The 26,364-nt window shown below is 40.5% G+C and overlaps 1 protein-coding gene across 1 annotated transcript; it reads left to right on the forward strand.

Annotated features, from left to right (window-relative positions):
* Window positions 1–5,555: 5,555 nt before the first annotated feature.
* On the forward strand, window positions 5,556–26,364 carry LOC115005380 (MAGUK p55 subfamily member 4-like). Its single transcript, XM_029427180.1, is given in 20 exon segments — window positions 5,556–5,565; window positions 6,084–6,205; window positions 6,285–6,326; window positions 6,328–6,363; window positions 6,696–6,779; window positions 8,661–8,792; window positions 15,048–15,129; window positions 15,225–15,310; window positions 15,524–15,595; window positions 16,017–16,213; window positions 16,544–16,602; window positions 17,003–17,020; window positions 19,522–19,572; window positions 20,245–20,283; window positions 21,918–22,085; window positions 22,567–22,647; window positions 23,539–23,632; window positions 24,633–24,741; window positions 24,954–25,088; window positions 25,452–26,364. Coding segments are annotated over 20 exon segments (1,803 nt in total). The 3' UTR covers window positions 25,638–26,364.

The following is a 26,364-nucleotide window of genomic DNA, read 5'->3' on the forward strand; positions in this document are numbered from 1 at the left end:
AAACATTATTAAACTACATTCATTAAATAACCTTATAGAACTACACACATTAAAGCACACTAAAACAAAAAGAGAGCTGCACAGTTTTTGCACAACGTGTTTCATGACATCCTCTGTGAAGTGATGGTGTTCAGTGCTCCCTGAAGGAGCCACGGCTTTTACAAAAATCATTGGCTAAATCTACCCAATTAAACCATTAAAATTTGGCTTCTCACTTAGGAAAAAAGTCTGACACCGATGTTTCAGACAACTTTATTTGTATCATTTAACCAAAACATAAACCATAAACCTTTACTGTGTCTTTGACTTCCTGAAGAGGCTCTGTGAAGATGCGTGATGCGCTCAGTTGTCTTTCTAGTTAATGGAAGCTCTTCCTGTAAAGTGTAAGTGGTAACGGAAGTTGAGCCAAGATTAGAAGCTAACGTAACCTCACATTAGCCCACATTTAACCTGCTGTCAGAGGAAGTACCAAAATAACACTAGCTGTGTTTAATAAACTCAGTTCATTTAGCTTTTGTCTCTTTGCTTTGGGTGGATGTGACAGAGTTTTCCCAATTACAAATCATTAACACATACAAAGAAATATCACAGATCAGCTTTTTATCACTTTGGGCTAATAATTCATACATACCAACCAAAAAGAGAAAATCATATGTTACGGGCCATAACATCTACGCCAAGAAAAGCCTCTATTGAGCTTCTGACACTTAAAGGTTAATTTATTGTCATTGTACAACACAGGGTTGTGCAATTAAAGGCAGTTGTAATCCCTTTATGATACATAAGAAACACAAAAAAACTATTTTTGATGGACTGATGTGTTAAACTAATGTGAATATGTTAGATGGCAGTTTTAATTTTTAAAGAACTATAATACAGGATGACAACTATGCCAAAATGTATGGAGTATAAGTGGAACCAAGTCATTGTTTTTCAAGTCACAAGTAAGTCTCAAGTCTTTGCACTCAAGTCAGGTAGCAATTCAAAACAGGCAAGTCCCGAATCAAGACGGACAAGTTCCGAGTCAAGACGAACAAGTCCCGAGTCAAGACGGAGTCAAGACGGACAAGTCCCGAGTCAAGACGGACAAGTCCCGAGTCACGACGGACAAGTCCCGAGTCAAGACGGTCAAGTCCCGAGTAGAGACAGACAAGTCCGAGTCAAGACAAACAAGTCCAGAGTCAAGAAGGACAAGTCCCGAGTCAAGACGGACAAATCCGTGTCAAGACGGACATGTGGCATCCTTACTAGATGCCCGAACCGCCTCAACTGGCTCCTTTCAACGTAAGGGAGCAGTGGCTCTACTCCGAGTCTCTCACGGATGGCTGAGCTTCTCACCCTATCTCTAAGGGAGACGCCAGCCACCTGTCTGAGTAAACCCATTTCGGCCGCTTGTACCCGTGATCTCGTTCTTTTGGTCATGACCCAGCCTTCATGACCATAGGTGAGGGTAGGAACGAAGATCGCCCGGAAGATCGAGAGCTTTGCCTTCTGGCTCAGCTCTCTTTTCGTCACAACGGTGCGGTAAAGTGAATGTAATACCGCCCCCGCTGCTCCGATTCTCCGGCCAATCTCTCGCTCCATCGTGCCCTCACTCGCGAACAAGACCCCGAGGTACTTGAACTCCTTCACTTGGGGTAAAGGCTCATTCCATACCCGGAGTAGGCAATCCACCGGTTTCCTGCCGAGAGCCGTGGCCTCAGATTTTGAGGTGCTGATCCTCATCCCAACCGCTTCACACTCGGCTGTGAACCGATCCAGTGACTGCTGAAGGTCACAGACTGATGAAGCCATCAGTACCACATCATCTGCAAAAAGCAGCGATGAGATCCTCAGGCCACCGAACTGCAACCCCTCCCCTCCACGACTACGCCTAGATATCCTGTCCATGAAAATCACGAACAGGATTGGTGATAAAGCGCAGCCCTGGCGGAGGCCAACATTCACTGGGAACGAGTCTGACTTACTGCCGAGTATCCGGACACAACTCTCGCTTTGGGCGTACAGGGATTGGATGGCCCTCAGAGGTGATCCCCTCACCCCATACTCCCGCAGCACCTCCCGCAGTATCACCCGGGGGACCCGGTCATACGCCACAAAACACATATAGACCGGTTGGGCGTACTCCCAGGCCACCTCCAGGGTGAAGAGTTGGTCCGTTGTTCCACAACCAGGACGGAATCCGCATTGTTCCTCTTCAATCAGAGGTTCGACTATCGGCCGAACCCTCCTTTCCAGCACCTTGGAGTAGACTTTACCGGAGAAGCTGGGAAATGTGATACCCCTGTAGTTGGCACACACTCTCTGGTCCCCCTTTTTGAATAGGGGAACCACCACCCCGGTCTGCCAACCCCTAGGCACTATCCCAGACTTCCACGCAATGTTGACGAGGCGTGTCAACCAAGACAGCTCCTCAACACCCAAAGCCTTCAGCATTTCTGGACGGATCTCATCAACCCCTGCGGCTTTGCCACTGTGGAGTTGTTTGAATACCTCAGTGACTTCTAACAGGGAAATTGACGATGGTCCCCCATCAGCTTCCAGCTCTGCCTCTACCATAGAGGGTGTGTTAGTCGGATTCAGGAGTTTCTCAAAGTGCTCCTTCCAGCGGCTGATAACCTTCTCAGTCGAAGTCAGCAGGGTCCCACCCTTGCTGTACACAGCTTGGATGGTTCCTCGCTTCTCCCTCCTGAGGTTCCGGACGGTTTTCCAGAAGCACCTTGGTGCCAACCGAAAGTCCTTCTCCATAGCTTCTCCGAACTTCTCCCACACCCGCTGCTTTGTCTCTGCCACGGAAGAGGCTGCCGCCCTTCGAGTCCGCCGGTACCCTGCAACTATTTCCAGAGTCCTCCCGGATAACATAACCCAGAAGGACTCCTTCTTCAGTCGAACGGCATCCCTGACCATCGGGGTCCACCAAGGTGTTCGAGAGTTACCGCCCCTTGAGGTACCCAAGACCTTGAGATCACAGCTCATCACCGCAGCTTCAGCAATAGAGGTTTTGAACATCGCCCACTCAGGTTCAATGTCCCCAACCTCCACAGGGATGTCTGATAAGCTCTGACGGAGGTGTGAGTTGAAGATCTCCCGGACAGGGTCTTCCTTCAGACGTTCCCAGTTCACCCGCACTACCCGTTTGGGCTAACCAGGTCTGTCCAGAGTCTTCAACCACCCCTTGATCCAACTCACCACCATTATTTCCAACTGGCACTCAACAATGTTACATTAGTTCTTCATAATTCTCTGCTGCAACTTGATTGGACGCTGTGGGATTGGTTCAAACAAGGTGGATCTGGTGAATTAAGTGTCGTCATGCTCGGAAATAATAGTGTTAACGTTAGTATATTCAGGAAATGAAGGTAAATGAATTGATTAATGGCACACTTTAAATAAAATATTTATCTTAATCTTTGGTCTTGGGCAAGCTTGGGTAAGTTTTAGTGACGTCACCAGTCATTGATATTGAAGTCCAATATTTCCATCAAACAAGTTGTGTTTAACTCGGTTTTCCAATCAGGTATGAGAATGTAAAAACATTTTCCTGACTGTAGTGTTTCACCTTCGATTATTATAAAGTGTTTATTATAAATGTTTATTATATTACATTACATTTTATTTGATTGTTGTTGTTAAAGTGTTTGTTATCAGGCTGGAGTTGTGTTAATGTGTTTATTTGCTGTTGACCACCTCTGACATGACTTTGCTATTTTTAGCAGTTAAAGTAAAGGTGTTTTGGCGTGTTTGTAATAATACAGTGTGTTGGATCAGAGGTCCCCTGAGGCCCGGCACACTGTGACCACTGGGTCATAATTAGCTGTTTGCAGACTGGCTGTAGTCAGGCCGCTCCCCTGAGCCCGGCACGCTGCAGGTGACTCACTAATGACTCATTAAAGCATCCTTACATCAGCATCTGTGGACACCACTTTGGTCTTATCTACAAAGACACACACACAGACACACAGACACACACACACACACACACACACACACACACACACACACACAGACACAGACACACTCACACACACACACACACACTCAATCCCTTACATTACTTTTAGGTAAGATGCCATCTCTGCTAAGATTGTTACCATATTACGACCTAAAGGTATGAAAGTTATCAGACACTTAAATTACATTACAGGTCATTTAGCAGACGCTCTTATCCAGAGCGACTTACAGTGAACTAAGTACAGGGACAGTCTCCCTGGATCAACTCAGGGTTAAGTACTTGCTTAGGGGTACACTGGTGGCAGCCTGGTATTGAACTCCAGACCTTCTAATGTTTTGTTTGGAAGGCGTACCACTAGACCACTAGCTAACTCATTGTGATGAAAGCTCAACTTTAATTCTTATTATTGGTCGTCATGAGGGAGACAGATGGATAGATACATGTTTCATTGAAGGACTTGATTATTTGATTTGGATTTGATTTGGTTCTTTTGTCCCTTTTGAGTTTGAATAAGACGTTCTCGTCAAATCAAAGAGTTGCAGCACATCTGGAAATGCAGCTTCACAGCCTCCTGTTCCCTGCTTTAAATTGTTCCTATTAATTAATTTAAAATACAGTAAAATAGAATTCTACTTTATTACTCATGCTCACACTTACACACAGATAAACATGCAGGCCTTCAAACTCAATGTAATACATTATACCTATTATAGGTATTATTAAAGTTTGAGTTACTAGAAAAGCGCTATACAAGTCTAATGTATTATTATTATTACTCACATTAACACAAGTACTGTTTATGTTTACAAGTGTTCATGTTTAAATATGTAAATGAGGCATTATGTAATGTAACTGTTGGAGAGTTTAGACTAGTTTAGTCTACGAGTGGGATCCGGATTTCCTTCAAACAAAACCCGACTGTTTACTATCCTGCTCCAACATGGTGGAACGACCTCCCCATTGATGTGAGGACAGCAGACAGTCTTCACACCTTCTGCAGACTGAAACCTCACCTGTTTCCACTGCACCTTGGTGAATGAAGAAAACTAAATAACTGTTCTTTCTTTGTTCACTTGTATTGGTTTGGCTTATTTATAGCTAATAGTTGAATTTGTATTCTATTGTTTCTGTATGTTACACTTCAAACTGGATATTTGAAGACAGTGTTCACTTATACGATTGTATTTGAAGCTATTGTACTTACAAGATTCTTGCTGTTCGGAGTTGTATCTCCAGGATTGTTTGCACTTCTTGTACGTCGCTTTGGACAAAAGCGTCAGCTAAATGAACTGTAATGTAATGTGATGTAATTTAGGAGAAATCTACAAACATAAAGTTAGAAACACAAACTCTGATGTTCTGATGTTTTCTTTACACTCGTCTGACAGAAACAGCCCAAATTCAGGAAAAAACATGTTTTGAACACTGGTATCAATTAAAAATGAAAAGATTAAATGTAATGAATTACATGTTTTAGTTATGACCCTGTTGCCTCAGATCAGAAAAGATTCACACTAAAAGAAAATGTTGTTTTGTTTTATTTCAGTGGAATAAGCTTTTTTTCCCTCTGTGGTGAGTCCTCCCAATCACCACGAGACAAACTATGGATGATGGTGAGAAACACACACACACACACACACACACACACACACACACACACACACACACACAACTCAAGTCTAAATCCAAATCCATCTAAAACCCATTCAGATGGTATTAGGGGGTCAGGGCTCCTCAGGGGAGTTAATCCCGTCGGGCCCAAACATGTCTGTTTTTCACCCTCTGATCAGGAGAAACTTCCAGAAACATCTGTTGACATTACCGACTGTTAAAACTATATTTAGTCTGCATGTTGAGGTTTATTTCACTGTTTAGTGGCAGCTTTTATCAGACAATAGTGAGAGAAGTGTTCAAATCTCATACCACACACTGAAAATACTTCACTACGAGTAAAAGTCCTGCATTTAATACCTTACTTTAGCCAAAGTATGTAATAATAATCTGCAAAATACAGTAAAAGTAGGCCGACTCAAAGTAAAAATACTTTATTAATTTATTTAGCTCATTAATTTCTGCATTTTTTATTGTGTTGTTTCTGTGTGTGTGTGTGTGTGTGTGTGTGTGTGTGCAGGTGTTACTGAGGTGCTCTCCAGTGTGTTGGAGGACGTCAATCACGCTGTCAGCAGAAACGTTGGTGGTGCACATCTTCTGCATGAGCTGCTGAATGCTCCGTGGCTGCGCGCTCTGCTGCAGGTACGAGATGATTCATTACTTATTTAACAGTCGCACCATGAAGACGTCGACGACATCATTTCCTGTTTTGTCTGTCCAGATTTATGAGTGCCTGTTGGAGTTCGAGAGGTCGCCACCCACATCCCCTTCTGCCTTATGCCTCAGAACTCTCACATGAGGTTTACACACACACACACACACACACACACACACACACACACACACACACACAAACACACACACACACACACACACACACACACACACACACACACACACACACACACATTAGATAAGGCCAGCTGACAGGGTTCCTACAGCTTAACGCAAGATTTCAGACTTTTAATACCACTTTCAGACCAATTTAAATGCAATTTTAATGTTACTGCAAGAAGCATTTAGTAAATTATTATTACAATTATTTATTTTTAAATAGACTTTTGAAAGGTGGATTCAAGACATTACAGGTAGAGACACAAATTGACTACAAAACTGTTTGTCTGTCCATCAGATCATGACTGCAGTGCAGATGATTCACTGTCCTTCCTCTGAAGCTGTAGAGCTCCACAGCCTCCTCAGCTCACCTCACATCCAGGTGTGTATCATGTACCTCACATCCAGGTGTGTATCATGTACCTCACATCCAGGTGTGTATCATGTACCTCACATCCAGGTGTGTATCATGTACCTCACATCCAGGTGTGTATCATGTACCTCACATCCAGGTGTGTATCATGTACCTCACATCCAGGTGTGTATCATGTAGGTCACATCCAGGCGTGTATCATGTACCTCACATCCAGGTGTGTATCATGTACCTCACATCCAGGTGTGTATCATGTACAGTGTGTATCATGTACCTCACATCCAGGCGTGTATCATGTACCTCACATCCAGGCGTGTATCATGTACCTCACATCCAGGTGTGTATCATGTACCTCACATCCAGGCGTGTATCATGTACCTCACATGCAGGTGTGTATCATGTACCTCACATGCAGGTGTGTATCATGTACCTCACATGCAGGTGTGTATCATGTACCTCACATCCAGGTGTGTATAATGTACTTCACATCCAGGTGTGTATCATGTACAGTGTGTATCATGTACCTCACATCCAGGCGTGTATCATGTACAGTGTGTATCATGTACCTCACATCCAGGTGTGTATCATGTACAGTGTGTATCATGTACCTCACATCCAGGCGTGTATCATGTACCTCACATCAAGTTGTGTATCATGTACCTCACATCCAGGTGTGTATCATGTACCTCACATCCAGGCGTGTATCATGTACCTCACATCAAGTTGTGTATCATGTACCTCACATCCAGGTGTGTATCATGTACTTCACAACCAGGTGTGTGTCATGTACCTCACATCCAGGTGTGTATCATGTACCTCACATCCAGGCGTGTATCATGTACCTCACATCCAGGTGTGTGTCATGTACCTCACATCCAGGTATGTATCATGTACTTCACAACCAGGTGTGTGTCATGTACCTCACATCCAGGTGTGTATCATGTACCTCACATCCAGGTGTGTATCATGTACTTCACAACCAGGTGTGTGTCATGTACCTCACATCCAGGTGTGTATCATGTACCTTACATCTAGACGTGTATCATGTACCTCACATCCAGGCGTGTATCATGTACCTCACATCCAGGCGTGTATCATGTACCTCACATCCAGGTGTGTGTCATGTACCTCACATCCAGGCGTGTATCATGTACCTCACATCCAGGCGTGTATCATGTACCTCACATCCAGATGTGTGTCATGTACCTCACATCCAGGCGTGTATCATGTACCTCACATCCAGGTGTGTATCATGTACCTCACATCCAGGTGTGTGTCATGTACCTCACATCCAGGTGTGTATCATGTACCTCACATCCAGGTGTGTATCATGTACTTCACAACCAGGTGTGTGTCATGTACCTCACATCCAGGCGTGTATCATGTACCTCACATCCAGGTGTGTACCATGTACCTCACATCCAGGTGTGTATCATGTACTTCACAACCAGGTGTGTGTCATGTACCTCACATCCAGGCGTGTATCATGTACCTCACATCCAGGCGTGTATCATGTACCTCACATCCAGGTGTGTACCATGTACCTCACATCCAGGTGTGTATCATGTACTTCACAACCAGGTGTGTGTCATGTACCTCACATCCAGGCGTGTATCATGTACCTCACATCCAGGTGTGTATCATGTACCTCACATCCAGGTGTGTGTCATGTACCTCACATCCAGGTGTGTATCATGTACCTCACATCCAGGTGTGTATCATGTACTTCACAACCAGGTGTGTGTCATGTACCTCACATCCAGGCGTGTATCATGTACCTCACATCCAGGTGTGTATCATGTACCTCACATCCTGGTGTGTATCATGTAGGAGCTCTTGCAGTATTTGGCGCTCTGTTATAACACCTGTCACCTGTTCTCCGTCTCTCAGGCCGTCCTGTCCTCCCACGACAGTGTAGCGAAGTCAGACTACGGACCTGTGTTGCCCCCGCTGCCTGAGGAGATGCCGGAGGACGAGGAGGCCATGAGGATCGTTTGTCTGGTGAAGAACAACCAGCCACTGGTGAGACGGGAGATTTTTTATATTCCTGTTTTTTTACTCTTTAATTAAAATAATCTGCTTGAAGTTTGTGAGATTATAGAATTGTATGTGTTATTTGTTCTAAAGGTGAAAACTTCTGTTTGTATGAGAGTGAGCAGTAGCTGCTGCACAGTCGAGTCGGCCATTTTAAGATCCGACACGAAGCGTCTGTTATTTCAAATCACATCAAATCAAATTTATTTATATAACGCAATAACCCAATATCACAAATTATACATTTGTCTCAGTGTGCTTTACAGACTGTACAGGTTACGACACCCTCTGTCCTTAGACCCTCTGTCCTTACACCCTCTGTCCTTAGACCCTCTGTCCTTACACCCTCTGTCCTTACACCCTCTGTCCTTAGACCCTCTGTCTTTAGACCATCTGTTCTCAGACCCTCTGTCTTTAGACCCTCTGTCTTTAGACCATCTGTCCTTAGACCCTCTGTCTTTAGACCATCTGTTCTCAGACCATCTGTCCTTAGACCCTCTGTACTTATACCCTCTGTCTTTAGACCATCTGTCCTTACACTCTCTGTCCTTAGACCCTCTGTCTTTAGACCATCTGTCCTTACACTCTCTGTCCTTAGACCCTCTGTCCTTAGACCCTCTGTCCTTATACCCTCTGTCTTTAGACCATCTGTCCTTAGACCCTCTGTACTTAGACCATCTGTTCTCATACCCTCTGTCCTTAGACCCTCTGTCCTTACACCCTCTGTCCTTAGACCCTCTGTCCTTAGACCCTCTGTCTTTAGACCATCTGTCCTTAGACCCTCTGTACTTATACCCTCTGTCTTTAGACCATCTGTCCTTAGACCCTCTGTACTTATACCCTCTGTCCTTAGACCCTCTGTCTTTAGACCATCTGTCCTTACACTCTCTGTCCTTAGACCCTCTGTCCTTAGACCCTCTGTCCTTATACCCTCTGTACTTATACCCTCTGTCCTTAGACCCTCTGTCCTTAGACCCTCTGTCTTTAGACCCTCTGTCTTTAGACCCTCTGTCCTTAGACCCTCTGTCCTTACACTCTCTGTCCTTAGACCCTCTGTCCTTAGACCCTCTGTCTTTAGACCATCTGTTCTCAGACCCTCTGTCCTTAGACCCTCTGTCCTTAGACCCTCTGTCTTTAGACCATCTGTTCTCAGACCCGCTGTACTTATACCCTCTGTCCTTAGACCCTCTGTCCTTAGACCCTCTGTCTTTAGACCCTCTGTCCTTAGACCCTCTGTCCTTACACTCTCTGTCCTTAGACCCTCTGTCCTTAGACCCTCTGTCTTTAGACCATCTGTTCTCAGACCCTCTGTCTTTAGACCATCTGTCCTTAGACCCTCTGTACTTATACCCTCTGTCTTTAGACCATCTGTCCTTAGACCCTCTGTACTTATACCCTCTGTCCTTAGACCCTCTGTCTTTAGACCATCTATCCTTACACTCTCTGTCCTTAGACCCTCTGTCCTTAGACCCTCTGTCCTTATACCCTCTGTCTTTAGACCATCTGTCCTTAGACCCTCTGTACTTATACCCTCTGTCCTTAGACCCTCTGTCTTTAGACCCTCTGTCCTTAGACCCTCTGTCCTTACACCCTCTGTCCTTAGACCCTCTGTCCTTAGACCCTCTTTCTTTAGACCCTCTGTCCTTAGACCCTCTGTCCTTACACTCTCTGTCCTTAGACCCTCTGTCCTTAGACCCTCTGTCTTTAGACCATCTGTCCTCAGACCCTCTGTCCTTAGACCCTCTGTACTTACGCCCTCTGTCCTCAGACCCTCTGTCCTTAGACCCTCTGTCCTTACACTCTCTGTCCTTAGACCCTCTGTCCTTACACCCTCTGTCCTCAGACCCTCTGTCCTTAGACCCTCTGTCCTTAAAACCTCTGTCCTTAGACCCTCTGTCCTTAGACCCTCTGTCCTTAGACCCTCTGTCCTTAGACCCTCGCATCACACAAGGAAAAACTTCCTAAAAGAAACTAACAATTAAAGGGGTAAAAATGGAAGAAACCTCAGGGAGAGACTGAGGAGGGATCCCTCTCCCAGACCAGACGTGCCTCACATTTGAAATTTCCAATAAATCTACAAGAGAAGTTATAAAGTGGTAAACAGATAAACACTGAAACTAGAGGAGCAATATTCTCTCTGAAATAACAGTTTAGTAATCTGTAATTAATAACTCAAGTTATTGAGTTAATAACTCAAGTCTCCTAAAGTGCTAAAAAGTAACTAAGTACAAGTATTTCCATATTATGCTCATTTCTATTTCTAGAAATATTTTGCTTTTAACTCCACCAGATTTATTTTAAAGCTTTCGTTGTATCCGTATCTTTTACTGCAGTAAAGGTAGTAATACTACAGTGTAAAAATACTGTCACAAGTCAAAGTTATGCATTCAAACTCTTATTTAAGTAAAAGTACAAAAGCATATGCATCACAATATACTTAAAGTACCAAAAGTAAAAGCATTATGCAGAATAAAATATATTAGACTGTTGGATTATAATTATAATAATGTGTTCATCACGTGTGTTGTGTGTGGTAAAGGATGTTTTAATACTTTATATACTGCTGGGTAGCTTAATCCATAATAATAAATCATTAGTTATTAGTTTATATTTTAATAATGTGAACCTGCTAATTAAAGTTGTCAAAATAATTGCAGTGGAGTAAAAAGGATCATATCTGTCGCATCAATTTAAAATACTTAAGTGCAAGTACCTGAAATATGTTCTTGAGTACAGTACTCGAGTGAATGTACTTAGTTACTGTCCACCGCTGCTTTTACATAAGTGTCAAACACTAGAGGAAACATCCAGACTGCAGTAACATGTCGCTAAAAGGTTTATAGTTTTGTGTCCAAACATCATTATGGGAAACACCAAGATTCAAGATTTCTAAATCCATTCAGTTATTGCAGTATTCTGTCTCAGGGTTTAAAACGTCTATAAGAACCTTTTGAGATAATGAGTTCATTTTAAGCTATGAGCAGAGATCTTTCCTTTATCCCTTGTTCTCCAAGAACGGAGAACAGCGCAGGGGAAGTGTAGACGGAGTGATCCGCAGTCGTTGGAGCAGCCTCCGCCGCCTCACGCTGGACCGCCTGGTCCCTGCGAGGAGGGCGTGGTCGGGGGAGGAGCTCAGAGCGACTGAAAGTGAAGCCAGGCCTCTGCCCCTCCCCAGGGGGGGACAGTCACGCCCCTTTCTTCCTCGCTATGAGTCCACAGGAAGCTGCCGCTTGTGTCCGCAAAGTGCGGCGCTGTGGAAGAAAGGGCTCAACCAATCAGCTCCCTCCGTCTTTAGTCCGGCCGCCTGCAGTGGTAAGAGCAGGAGGACTGTTGGACTTTACAATCACCATTCATCCGTCCATTTCTTCATTCATCTAGTATGATCTGACGTCCAGACACCAAAGCAGCCACAGTGAAGTATTTATCAGGGATCGCAGAGCGTTAACACTGAGAGGACTAAACATTCAGGAGCCAAGCGTCTCGGTGTCCCTGTGACACAGCTGAGTCCTGCACAGGAAGACAAATTCACTTTCTTCTTTTAGGTTTTATTAGTCAAGGTTTGATCACTGTGTGGTTGCATGCTCTCTTTTGCATTCCACGCATGGATCATCAAAACATTATACATTTTTGCTGAAACGGTATCCTTTAATAAGTTCATAGTATAGTGCGCTTTATCTCGACATGAACAACATCTCCTGCAGCTCCCAGAGAGAGCACTGATTCCCTCTGATGATGCTTGATAACTTTAAATAATCCATTCATCCATCCATCTCTGCATTTGCTCATTCCTTTGTCGAGAAGTCCATCTTTTAATTCATCCATTGTGAATCTTTCATCTCACAAACAAACGTATTATCCTCATCGTCCATCAGTTGTCATCCATCTTGTTCATTTTACCATCATTTTGCTTTTTCCTGCTCTGCTATTCTCTTTCAGTGATGGGATTTTCACTTTTCTGTTGGCACTTTCTTGTCTTCATCCGCCTTCCAAACTGGAGGTTCATTTTCAGAGAAACCCAATCACAACAGAAGAGAAGGTTCCTCTACGGGAGGGAGCAGTGATGACTATGCCCATCCTCCTCCTCCAGTCCCAGTTTACAGCCTTCCCAGCTCCCCTGTGTTATACAAAAAGGCCACTACAGGCGGACACTCGAGGAACATCCCTACGCCCGGCCGGAGCCCCTCTTGTTCTGGGATGAACCCTCTTAGAGCCCACACAGCACCTTCTAGTCCTGCACCTTGTCGCTCCACGTGGCAGCAGGGCGTTAGCACGCTCCCCACCGCTGTCAGCCAACATGGCCGTCAAACTGGATCTCATAACATATTGCAAGAAGAGCCTCAAAGTCGTCCCTTCATGACCCACTATGCTACTGCTCCTTGTCACAATGGACGCCAGAAGCAACCACAGCAGATACAAAATGAGCAGCGGCAACCAAAACTCCTTCCACATCCTGAGCTCACTAATCAATGCAGCATGGAGAAGCTCAGGTCCACAGTTCAGACGGTGGCCAGCAGCATCGAGCACGGCACTCAGGACGTCCGCCATCTTGGCCATAAGATGGTGGTGGCGACGGAGATGATCACAGACAGCGGAGAGGAGAATGCCCAGGCGCTCAACCTGCTGGCTGAGGTGGTGGACAAGCTACAGGGGCTCATTGTAGCCAGCAAACACCCTGAGGTGTCCCCTCCATGTAGGCCCAAACAGCCTCCTCCCCAACCTCCTCCGAGGGTCTCCTCAATGTCTCCAAAAGTGGTCCGCAAACCTCCCACACCTTACCCCCGCCACCTCTCGTCTTCCTCTTCCTGCTCCTCCTCTTCGTCCTCCACGTCTGTCAGTTCCTGTGCAGACAGCTTCGCAACATTGAGAAGTTCAAAACTAAAGAACGGAGAAAGGAGGACGGTGGTGACGTTTGGGGCCACCCCCAGGGCAGGTGGTGGGGGTCCTAATGGACATTTGGGGCTCAACAACGAAGCAGTTTCTAGCGCTCCTCTGGAGGACCAACAGGACTATAACAGCACAGGCTGCTTGACAACCAAGAAGAAGAAAAAGAATAAGTAGGACCAAAACAAACTGCTTCCTCTCCTTGTCTGCTGTGGCGTTAAAAACAGATTAAAATACCTTTGAATGTAGATCTACATCCCAACCAGGAACACAGTTTAACTCTATATCAGAAGGAGGATTATCTTTTCAGTTATTGGACAACAAACACTTTTGAGACCCAGACTCTGGATTTATCACTCAAAGGGGAAAAAGCTTCATATTTAAAGGTACAGAGAAATTATATTTTATCAACCAACATCTTCATTTCATCATCGTCTCTTTTTCCTTCTTCGCAGTTTCTCTTGACAGTATGCCCATCTGTTGGTCTAAGACTTTCTTATATTAATTTGTCTAGAATTAGTCAAATCAAATCATTGAGTGGTTTAATCAAGGGGACAGAAGTTGCTTTGTGACGGAGAAAGGTAAATGTGGGTGTCATCTGCATAATTATGTTGCCAAGTTTAATTTTCCAGTGTGTTTCCATCTGCTGCAGAGTTTTATTCTACATGTTTTTAAAAATAATATAAAGCATTTACTGTGTTTATGTGAAGTCTGATAAATGTCCTCAAGTGATGTCACTTGAGTCAGCATCAGCTGAGGACTACAAATTTGAAAAAATATGTATATGGAAGAATGGAGTGTGCAAAAAGTGAGCTGGTCATCTCTGCTGCAGAGGCTCCATGATACATAGCCTGCTAACTAGCATAACACACACCTGAATCGCCCTCACACAAAAAAATAGACGTTGCATTGTGGGTAATGTAGGCACCAGACTTTGACAACAGAGTTATAGGAGGGCAATGCTAAATCAGACGAGCACTCTTTTAATGGCATGTAAAGGTTATTGTACCTGCTTAACATCAACATGTTAGCATGCTAATATTAGCATTTAGCTCCTAAGTAAATCCTCATAGAGCATGGCTGTAGACTCTTAGCTTTGTTTACTTATTGCTTGCATGTTATTATATATGGTATGAGGAGCACAAGGCATACACTATTTTATTAATTTATGTTTGCTTTTAGTTTTAATGAACCAAAGACTGTACATAACTTTCCATTCATCAGCTCGCACTTTAAGAGCTTCAGTCATCAGTTGCTTTCATCCTCCATTTGTATCGTTCTTTTATATTCCTCTCTGTTCATACAGAGCTGGTAGTTACTGCACATGTAGACACTGAAGGTGTTTGTCTGTCTGTCCTTTAGGGGGCGACGATACGGAGGGACGAGGAGACGGGAGCCATCTACATCGCCAGGGTGATTCATGGAGGACTGGCCGACCGCAGCGGTGAGATGAAACTTATTCAATTATTCAAAAATGTGTTCAAGTAAAAGTATTAAACGTGCTCAAAAGTTGCAACATCATGGTTGTGTGTGTGTCAGGACTCCTAAACCCTGGTGACCTGTTAGTGGAGGTGAACGGGAACCCTGTGGGAGGTCTGGAGCCAGAACAGATCATCCAGATACTGGTGGGTCATCAATATTAATAAATAAAGACCAGAGATGGCTTACGTAAAGATCTTTTTTATTTCAATTTCTAGCAATGACAAGAAAACTATATGTGCACAATATTAAGCAACAAAAGGAGAATAAATATCTCCTGTGTGGTATGCTCATCAGTGTGACCACTATGTGATTGTTAGTACAATTTATCATTCTTTTACTATTTGTTGTTTTTGCAGATCAATTCCCATGGAACGATCCTGTTTAAAGTCATTCCTGATGCAGCTCAGAGCAGCGGCAGCCACAAGTCGGTAAGTATTGAACTTATGTACAAATACTAGGTACTAGGTACTTGAGTATTTCCATTTTCTGCTACTTTATCTTTCTCCTCCTCTACATCTCTGGTAAAACAATATATAATAATTTTTACTGCACAATCAGTACTTTTACTTAATAAAGTAAAAGTATTTGTTTGTCATAGAGCATTATTATTGATGCATTAAACAGTATTTTAATGTTACAGCGGTTTGAGGTGAAGCTCGTTTAAATGCTTCATATACTTTAGTTTATCTATAACGCAGCATCATATCTTAGATTATAGTTTTAGTTATAAAATCTTCATCTGGAAACTGATTGTAGGTCTTAAATAAATGCAGTGAAGTTCTAAGCACAATGTTTCCCTCTGGAATGAGATGCAGTAGAAGAATGAAGTGAGTTCTGTGTGTCTGTCAGGTGTACGTGAGGGCGATGGTGGACTACTGCCCCCTGCAGGACGCCTCCATCCCGTGTCCTGATGCCGGCATGGCGTTCTGCAGAGGGGACCTGCTGGAGGTGGTCGACCAGTCTGACGGACGCTGGTGGCAGGCGAGGAAGCTGCCCTGCTCCGCGTCCTGCGCTGGTCTGATCCCCTCTGCCAGCGTGCTGAAGAGGTGACGCTGCACAAACTAAATGATAATAATAATAATAATAATAATAATAATAATAATAATAATGTGAAGATAACAATCTACTGTTTCCAGGAATCTAAGACGTCTTCAAATGTTTCTTTCTGTTTTACCAATCATCCCTTTTTAGCAGAAAAAAAAACCTTTTGAGATATTTCTGCTAATTTCTCCTGAAACAATTAGTTGATTATTAAAAATGTTTCATAATTATTCATTCACATTAATTCATTTTCTTGATGAATCCGTTAACGATTGCACCTTTACTTGTAGCCAATGTGAAGCAGCTGAACTCTGAGTGTGTTTCCTCCTGTGCAGTAAACAAAGGGAGCAGTGGTGGTGTCAGCCGTTACAGGTTCACACCTGCATCCGACCCTGTGAGCACTCGTACATCACCCCTCATGTGTCTACTGTGTGCAGTAACTGGCTTACAATGAGCTTATAAAACATTAATAACTAAATGTGTAAATGCTGAAGATTTTAGCCATTCATTTTTTATTTTGCATTTCGAGAAGTTAAACTTTCAGTATTTGTGCTGACGCGAGTAGTTTGATTTTGTTTATTCTCAACATTTCCACTTTATTCTCAAAATGTTCACGTTTTTTCTCAAGTTTTTGACATTTATAATTAATTTTCAACATTCAGACTTTATTCTATTTATTCTTAAATCTTCCTCCTCATAGTTGTTATGCTCGGGCCTCATACTGTCCCGTCTGCACACAGAATATGAAACGTTGTGAATGTGACTTCTCTCTCTGTTCTCTCGTCGCTCCGCAGTGACTCTGGGGGATAACGGTGAGACGGCTCATACTTCACTTTTATTTACACATCTGATCCAATAGTTTAGTATCTGGTCTTTACTTAAATATGATGTTTTTATTGAATGTGCCTTCATGTCATGCACAGTAGTAATGATATGAGATATCATTTGGGTTATGGTAGTTTTGGTTTAACTTTTTCTAGCTGTAAGATATTTTTATCACTTTCACTAAAGTTAGTTTGATGACAAAATGATGTAGAGACCTAATTATTATTAATATTATTAATATTAATATTATTAATATTTCTACATTATTATTATTGTTATTTTTTGCTGCTGTTTCATATTCTGTATATTCTGTTCATATATAGTTTCAGAACCACATAAGATAAGATACGATTAAGAGTTATTACGATATTACGATACTTTACTATACATTACTTTATGATATTACATTACTTTATGATATTACGATACTTTACGATATTAAGTTACTTTACGATACGTTACTTTACGATATTACGTTACTTTACGATATTACGTTACTTTACTATACGTTACTATACGTTACTATACGTTACTTTGCGATATTACGATACTTTACGATACGTTACTTTACGATACGTTACTTTACGATATTACGATACTTTACGATACTTTACGATACGTTACGATACTTTACGATACTTTACAATACGTTACTTTACGATACGTTATTTTACGATACGTTATTTTACGATACGTTACTTTACGATATTACAATACTTTACGATATTACAATACTTTACGATACTTTACGTTACTTTACTATACGTTACTATACGTTACTTTACGATATTACGTTACTTTACGATATTACGATACTTTACGATACTTTACGGTACTTTACGATACGTTACTTTACGATGCGTTACTTTACGATATTACGTTACTTTACTATACGTTACTTTACTATACGTTACTTCACGATACGTTACTTTACTATATGTTACTTTACCATATGTTACCTTACCATACGTTACTTTACGATACGTTACTTTATTATACGTTACTTTACGATACGTTACTTTACTATTCGTTACTTTACTATACGTTACTTTACTATACGTTACTTTACTATACGTTACTTTACTTTACTTTATTTTATGATATATTACTTTACTATACTTTACTATATATTACTTTACGATACGTTACTTTACTATACTTTACGATACGTTACTTTACTATACGTTACTTTACTATACGTTACTTTACTATGCGTTACTTTACTATACTTTACTTTACTATACGTTACTTTACTATACGTTACTTTACAATACGTTACTTTATGATACATTACTTTACTATACTTTACTATACGTTACTTTACTATACCTTACTTTACGATACGTTACTTTACTATACGTTACTTTACTATACTTTACTTTACTATACGTTACTTTACTATACGTTACTTTACAATACGTTACTTTACGATACATTACTTTACTATACTTTACTATACGTTACTTTACTATACGTTACTTTACGATACGTTACTTTACGATACGTTACTTTACTATACGTTACTTTACGATACGTTACTTTACTATACGTTACTTTACTATACGTTACTTTACTATACGTTACTTTACTATACGTTATTTTACGATACGTTACTTTACTATACGTTACTTTACGATACGTTATTTTACGATACGTTACTTTACTATACGTTACTTTACTATACTTTACTTTACTATACGTTACTATATGTTACTATACGTTACTTTACTATACTTTACGATACGTTACTTTACTATACTTTACGATACGTTACTTTACTATACGTTACTTTACTATACGTTACTTTACAATACGTTACTTTACGATACGTTACTTTACTATACGTTACTTTACGATACGTTACTTTACTATACGTCACTTTACTATACGTTACTTTACTATACGTTACTTTACTATACGTTATTTTACGATACGTTACTTTACTATACGTTACTTTACAATACGTTACTTTACGATACGTTACTTTACTATACGTTACTTTACGATACGTTACTTTACTATACGTCACTTTACTATACGTTACTTTACTATACGTTACTTTACTATACGTTATTTTACGATACGTTACTTTACTATACGTTACTTTACGATACGTTATTTTACGATACGTTACTTTACTATACGTTACTTTACTATACGTTACTTTACTATACGTTACTTTACGATACTTTACAATACGTTACTTTACTATACGTTACTTTACGATACGGTACTTTACGATATGTTACCTTACTATACATTACTTTACTATAAGTTACTTTACTTTACGGTACTTTCCGCTATGTTACTTTACAATACGTTACTTTACAATACGTTACTTTACGATAAGGTACTTCACGATATGTTACCTTACTATACGTTACTATACTATAAGTTGCTTTACTATATTTTACTATACTTTACTATACTTTACTATACTTTACTTTACGATACATTACTTTACTATACGTTACTTTACTTTTTCCAGCTGTTCCAGAGGACGATGGAACGCATGCTGATGAAAAATACACAGTAACAGGTAACATGTCACAATAATTATATAAATATATATATTACTGTATATATTATGATATTATATATACAGTTTAATTTTGTCTGTTTAGTTCACGTTCAACATGCAGAAGAAAATATTGAAGTTGAAGAATGTTTTTCAGTTTTGTGCTGTTTTCCAAAATTCTATGAAACAGTTTCCTTTTAATTTGCATGTAATCCATAAAACCAAACATCTGCTGCTCTGGAACGTGTTTCACTTTGTTTTCTGTGTTATAAGTTCATTTTAATGTGACAATTTATGTCACAATTAAAAAAAATAGTATTTAGTTTTAGTTATTTATTCACTTCAAAAACTCACATTATTAAAAAAAAAAATATATATATTCATTTAATTATGACGCAGCAATAGCATGCATAAAAAGAACAAAGAAAATACATGTTATGTAAAATAAATAATGAATATGGCACAGCTTCACCAGCTGTCGTCGCAGGAAACAGAAGAACATCTTAAGAAACTTAACATTAATTTAACTATGGGTTTTGTATTTCACTTTATTTATTTGTTTGATTATTTCTTATTTATGCTTTTTTCACAGTTTTCTGTGTTAATTATTCCCTTGTGTGTGTTTAATGAAAATCAGTGTTTAACAAAATCAAGTTTACTTTAGTGTAAAGTTTGAATGTTTTCTCTTGTCAGATGAGGCTGAAAGTGATATTACTGATGGGCTCTACCTGGGTGAGACACGTCAGCTAGTTAGTTAGTTTGTCTGTTTGTCTGTTTGTTTGTTTGTTTTTCATTTTGTTTGTCTGTTTGTTTGTTTGTCTGTTTGTTTGTTTGTCTGTTTATTTGTTTGTTTTTCATTTTGTTTGTCTGTTTGTTTATCTGTCTGTTTGTTTGTTTGTCTGTTTGTTTGTCTGTTTGTTTGTCTGTTTGTTTGTTTGTTTGTTTGTCTGTTTGTCTGTTTGTTTTTCATTTTGTTTGTCTGTTTGTTTGTTTTCATTTTGTTTGTCTGTTTGTTTGTTTGTCTGTTTGTTTGTCTGTCTGTTGTTTGTTTGTCTGTTTGTTTGTCTGTTTGTTTGTTTGTCTGTTTGTTTGTCTGTCTGTTTGTCTGTTTGTTTGTCTGTTTGTTTGTCTGTCTGTTCGTTTGTCTGTTTGTTTGTCTGTTTGTTTGTCTGTCTGTTCGTTTGTCTGTTTGTTTGTCTGTTTGTTTGTCTGTTTGTCTGTTTGTTTGTCTGTTTGTCTGTTTTTTTGTCTGTTTGTTTGTTTGTTTGTCTGTCTGTTTGTTTGTTTGTCTGTTTGTTTGTCTGTTTGTCTGTTTGTTTGTCTGTTTGTTTGTCTGTTTGTCTGTCTGTTTGTCTGTTTGTCTGTTTGTTTGTCTGTTTGTCTGTTTGTTTGTTTGTTTTTCATTTTGTTTGTCTGTTTGTTTGTTTGTCTGTTTGTTTGTTTGTTTGTCTGTTTATTTGTTTGTTTTTCATTTTGTTTGTCTGTTTGTTTATATGTCTGTTTGTTTGTTTGTTTGTCTGTTTGTCTGTTTGTTTTTCATTTTGTTTGTCTGTTTGTCTGTTTGTTTGTTTGTTTGTTTTTCATTTTGTTTGTCTGTTTGTTTATCTGTCTGTTTGTTTGTCTGTTTGTCTGTTTGTTTTTCATTTTGTTTGTCTGTTTGTCTGTTTGTTTGTCTGTTTGTTTTTCATTTTGTTTGTCTGTTTGTTTTTCATTTTGTTTGTCTGTTTGTCTGTTTGTTTGTTTGTTTTTCATTTTGTTTGTCTGTTTGTTCGTTTGTTTGTCTGTTTGTTTGTTTGTCTGTTTGTTTGTCTGTTTGTTTGTTTGTTTTTCATTTTGTTTGTCTGTTTGTTCGTTTGTTTGTCTGTTTGTTTGTTTGTCTGTTTGTTTGTTTGTCTGTTTGTTTGTCTGTTTGTTTGTCTGTCTGTTTGTTTGTCTGTTTGTTTGTTTGTCTGTTTGTTTGTTTGTTTGTCTGTCTGTTTGTCTGTCTGTTTGTCTGTTTGTTTGTCTGTCTGTTTGTCTGTCTGTTTGTTTGTCTGTTTGTACACAATACTGATGCCTTCATCAGGAGTCAATGCTTGTTGTACTTTTTGTTCTGCTTCGCATGTTGATGGAAGATTAAAATATTTAATTCAATAAAAATAAAGAAATTATTGAGTGACTTGTATTTTTAAATCAGACATAAAGCTACTCAGATTATATTTCTTATTGACGTGATGTCGAAACATTTTATATAAACGGCTCTGACAAGTTGCAAAACACTGATATTGAACGTTTCAGCAAAATGTTGACAACATTCCTCAAGAGTTTCATCTGTAAACATACTCTGGATTATTGTGACAAAGCAGTGAATTCATTATGTTCACCAGCTGGTTTCCGGCGCAGTTTCCGTCTCTGGAGGCGGACGTCCTACAGGAGGAGGCGACAGTCCTGCACCTCCTGCTCCCCCGACACCAGCGCCCTGTCCTCCCCCTACGAGGAGGTGGCTTTGTACCAGCGCCCCCCTCAGGAGAGCCACCGCCTCGTCATCCTCATCGGTGAGACGGGAAGGTTTTCATTGATCATGTGGTTCCTCTCAGTGTTTGTTTTGAGACACTAAACAAAACATATTTTTTCATGCATTTCACAATATTTAGATGTTGGAATGTTTATCTTCTATAACTCGTCTTCTGTCAGACGAGAGGAAACATCCACATCCAGAGTTTATGTTACTAACTTTGTGTCTGTACATTTAGAGCTCATGTTATACACGCTACACTAACTACATGCAGGAGATGCACAGAGTTCTGTGTGTTGACAGGATTCAGTGATTTATGGAGTGATACAAAGACAGATCCAGAATCTGTACAAACCTTTGACATGTGAACAACATGCAACACTTTGAACCTGCTTCATCCAGACTTCGCTTTAGATCTGGACATGGAGCAGATCAGCACATATTTAATAACATAAAGACTCATTTACATGTTTAAACATCACATTGTTCTTGTGTGTTTCCTCATCTGTGTCTCCCTGCAGGTGCGACCAGAGTTGGAGTGAATGAATTGAGGAAAAGATTGATCAAACTGAACCCGTCCACCTTCCAGGGACCCGTACCGCGTATGTCACACTGTGTGTTACATGAAGCATATTTCATCATTTCTATTCTGTTTAAACAAAAGAAAACATTTTAGATTCTATTTTTATGTAGCACTTACATAAGACTGCATATAAGAAAAATAAGAAATGCAAATATAACATATATATACAGTATATAACAAAATATTTATAACATCATTCCGAAACTACAAGAACAAACAATAATTTAATAATCTGCTGTTATGGTACAATCTCAAGACTTTTTGAGACTTTTTTAATGCTATTCGAGTGACATTTAAAACATATTTTACGCTCGTTATTGTGAGAGTCATTTTGTAATTAAAAATAATAATATAATAATAATTTTTTTAATAGATGTTACCAATTATTTTACGATGCAGTGTAAGAAAAAAACGATTCATAAAATCCATATTTTAGCACTTTTAGGACTTTTGAAATATTGATCCTGGTCCTTTAAATACAATATAAATAATAAGTCAAATATAAATATGTATATAAACATATACATACACAAGTGTGATGATGTAAATAATACAAATAACATAACAAGTCAATGTTCAACCTAAAGGAAAAACTAAAAATAATTCATTCATTTATTAAAATAAGACATTGTAATAACGACTACAGCTTTATTTTTAAAGTCAATGCATTTTAAGACTTGTTAATAAGGATCTGCTGATTAACACACGACGTGACTTTTTAATCTGATATCTGTGGAGGATGTTGGGAGACGTGTGCGTTCCCAACTTTAAGAAATATAAACTGTAAATAACTGTAAATAGAAATTAAACAAACTGTGATGTTTGAAGATAATTCACTGGTTCATAATCTTTAGTGAAGAACAACCTGTGAGCTGAATGATCCATTTTGATTGGCTCCCTGTTCCTGCAGACACCACTCGTCCAATCAGAGCAGGGGAGCAGACAGGAAGAGAATACCACTTTGTCACCAAAGAGCTGTTTGAGTACATGGTGTGTAACCACAGGTGAGCCTTCAGTTTCCCTGTGAACACGTCAAACACTTGTTATTCCACAATTTCATTTACTTTGATTTCATTATGATTTATTTCTAACTTTCTGTATTTCAAAGACGTTACTGTTGCTCTAACCTGAGAGAAGGTAACCGCGTCACCCAGCAGCGTACAAGGGATTTAACAAATCAAGTAAAACTTCACACTGTTAGTGTGTGTGTGTGTGTGTGTGTGTGTGTGTGTGTCTGTGTGTGTGTGTCTGTGTGTGTGTGTGTGTGTGTGTGTGTGTGTGTGTGTGTCTGTGTGTGGTGTGTGTGTGGTGTGTGTCGGTGTGTGGTGTGTGTGTGTGTTGTGTGTGTGTGTGTGTGTGTGTGTGTGTGTGTGTGTGTGTGTTGTGTGTGTGTGTGTATGTGTGTGTGTGGTGTGTGTGTGTGTGTGTGTGTGTGTGTCTGTGGTGTGTGTGTGTGTGTGTGTGTGTGTCTGTGTGTGTGGTGTGTGTGTGTCTGTGTGTGTCGTGTGTGGTCTGTGTGTGTGTGTGTGTCTGTGTGTTGTGTGTGTGTGTGTCTGTGTGTGTCGTGTGTGTGTGTGTGTCTGTGTGTGTGCTGTGTGTGTGTGTGTGTGTGTGTCTGTGTGTGTGTGTGTGTGTGTTGTCTGTGTGTGTGTGTGTGTGTCTGTGTGTGTGTGTGTCTGTGTGTGTGTGTGTCTGTGTGTCTGTGTGTGTCTGTGTGCTGTGTGTGTGTGTGTCTGTGTGTGTCTGTGTGTGTGTGTGTGTCTGTGTGTGTGTGTGTCTGTGTGTGTGTCTGTGGTGTGTGTCTGTGTGTGTCTGTGTGTGGTGTGTGTCTGTGTGTGTATGTGTGTGTGTGTGTGTGTGTGTGTGTGTGTGTGTGTGTCTGTGTGTGTGTGTGTGTGTCTGTCTGTGTGTGTGTGTGTGTGTGTGTGTGTGTGTGTGTGTGTCTGTGTGTGTCTGTGTGTGTCTGTGTGTTGTGTGTGTGTGTGTGTGTGTGTGTGTGTGCAGGTTTGTGGAGTACGGGGAGTATAAGGGTCAGCTGTACGGCACCAGCACTGATGCTATCGATGAGGTGCTGAAACGAGGACAGATGTGCATCATCAACGCTGAGCCTCATGTGAGTCTCAGTCAAACAGCTGATCTCTGAAGTTATCAGGAGGAAATAGAGCTGTTGTTGTTGTCGGGGACTATTTGTAGCAGCAGATTATTATTATTAATAATGATAATAATAGTTCATTACAATATAAAACTCAGTTCCTGTATTTGTATATGTATATATATATCAATACACGCAGTGATCTCAGATTATGCTTCTTTTGTTTTTTCCAGAGCATCCAGCCGCTGAGGACGAGGAAGCTGAAGCCGTACGTGATCTTCATCAAAGCTCCGGCGGCAGAGCGCCTGAGAGAAACACGGAGAGACGCCCGCATCGCCACCAGCTGCAGCAGCAACAGAGCGTTCACAGTGAGCACTAGCATGTCTTCAGGAACACCTTCTTCTTCTCTCATAATAATAACTGTTCAAGGCCCGACACGACTATTTACATTTTGACACTTTGGGCTATTTTAAAACAAAAAATAAATAAAAAAATGTAACCAAATAGTTTAACTTTTGTTCTCCAAATATTACAAATGTTTTCGTTTTCTACGTACAGTTCGACGTTCGAAGAAGTTTTGCTGAATCAGCACATTGTTAATTCAGCGTTATTGTGCAGCTGACTCTGAAACAGGAAGCTGTTTGATGCTAAGCTAACGGCTAACTTTAGTGTTCTGTTCTCATTCAGCTGTGTCTGTCATGTTCAACCTCCCTGTGTTCCTCGTCCTGCAGGAGGAAGACTTCGTGGAGCTGGAGGAGGCGTCCCGGCTGACGGAGCTGAAGTACAAACAGTTTTTCGACTTCGTGCTGGTGAACGACTGCCTGCAGGACGCCTGCACGCAGCTCTTCTACGTCATCCAGGAGGCTCAAGACGAAGCGCAGTGGATCCCCGTCAGCTGGAGCCTCGAGGACGAGTGAAGCAGGAGAGCCGGAGCCGCAATGAGATGAGGAGAGAAAGAAGACGGAGACGTGTTGGATGAAATAACGGAGAAGAAGGGAGATTGGAGGAAGTAATAAAGTTTTCCCCGTTGGTCTTAATTGCATCAGAACTCTGAAAAGTATTTATGATATGAGATATTCTTACTTCTCTCTGTTAGCAGCAGTCACATCATGTTTCTGTTAGAAGCTTTAAACAAGTTCAAGTTTATTTTCACCTTGTTTTTATACTATTTATGGTTCATCCTCATTACGTCTGTGTGGGGGGGGCTGCGGCCGCTCAGCTGGAACAGCTTCCAAGTTGGTCTCGTGTAAAACTTTAAAGTGGAACGCTATACAATAATAATATGTTAAAGAATTAAGGATTGTCTAACAGATAAGCTCAGAGAGGTTGTTGGACGCTGGGGGTCGACTTTTAAATGTTTTTAAATGTACAGTCGCAGTGAACACAAGCAAAGAGCTGGAAACACTGAGTTAGTAAGAGAAGCATTAAGTGTGTATGATTGTTCAGATAAATAAGAACTTTAATACATTCAAATGTTTCTCTGATGCAATAATCACAGGAAAGAATTTGTGTTAACTGCAGCTCTGAATATAATATGAAATGTCTATAAACGTCTCGTTCAGGACACAGTTTGGGACCCACAGCTGTACGTCACAACACTTGTGCTAAAACCATTCATCTTCAGTTATGTGTTATTAAATGTGT

The sequence above is a fragment of the Cottoperca gobio genome, unplaced genomic scaffold (assembly GCF_900634415.1).
Source record: "Cottoperca gobio unplaced genomic scaffold, fCotGob3.1 fCotGob3_296arrow_ctg1, whole genome shotgun sequence".
In the NCBI taxonomy this organism is placed as follows: Eukaryota; Metazoa; Chordata; class Actinopteri; order Perciformes; family Bovichtidae; genus Cottoperca; species Cottoperca gobio.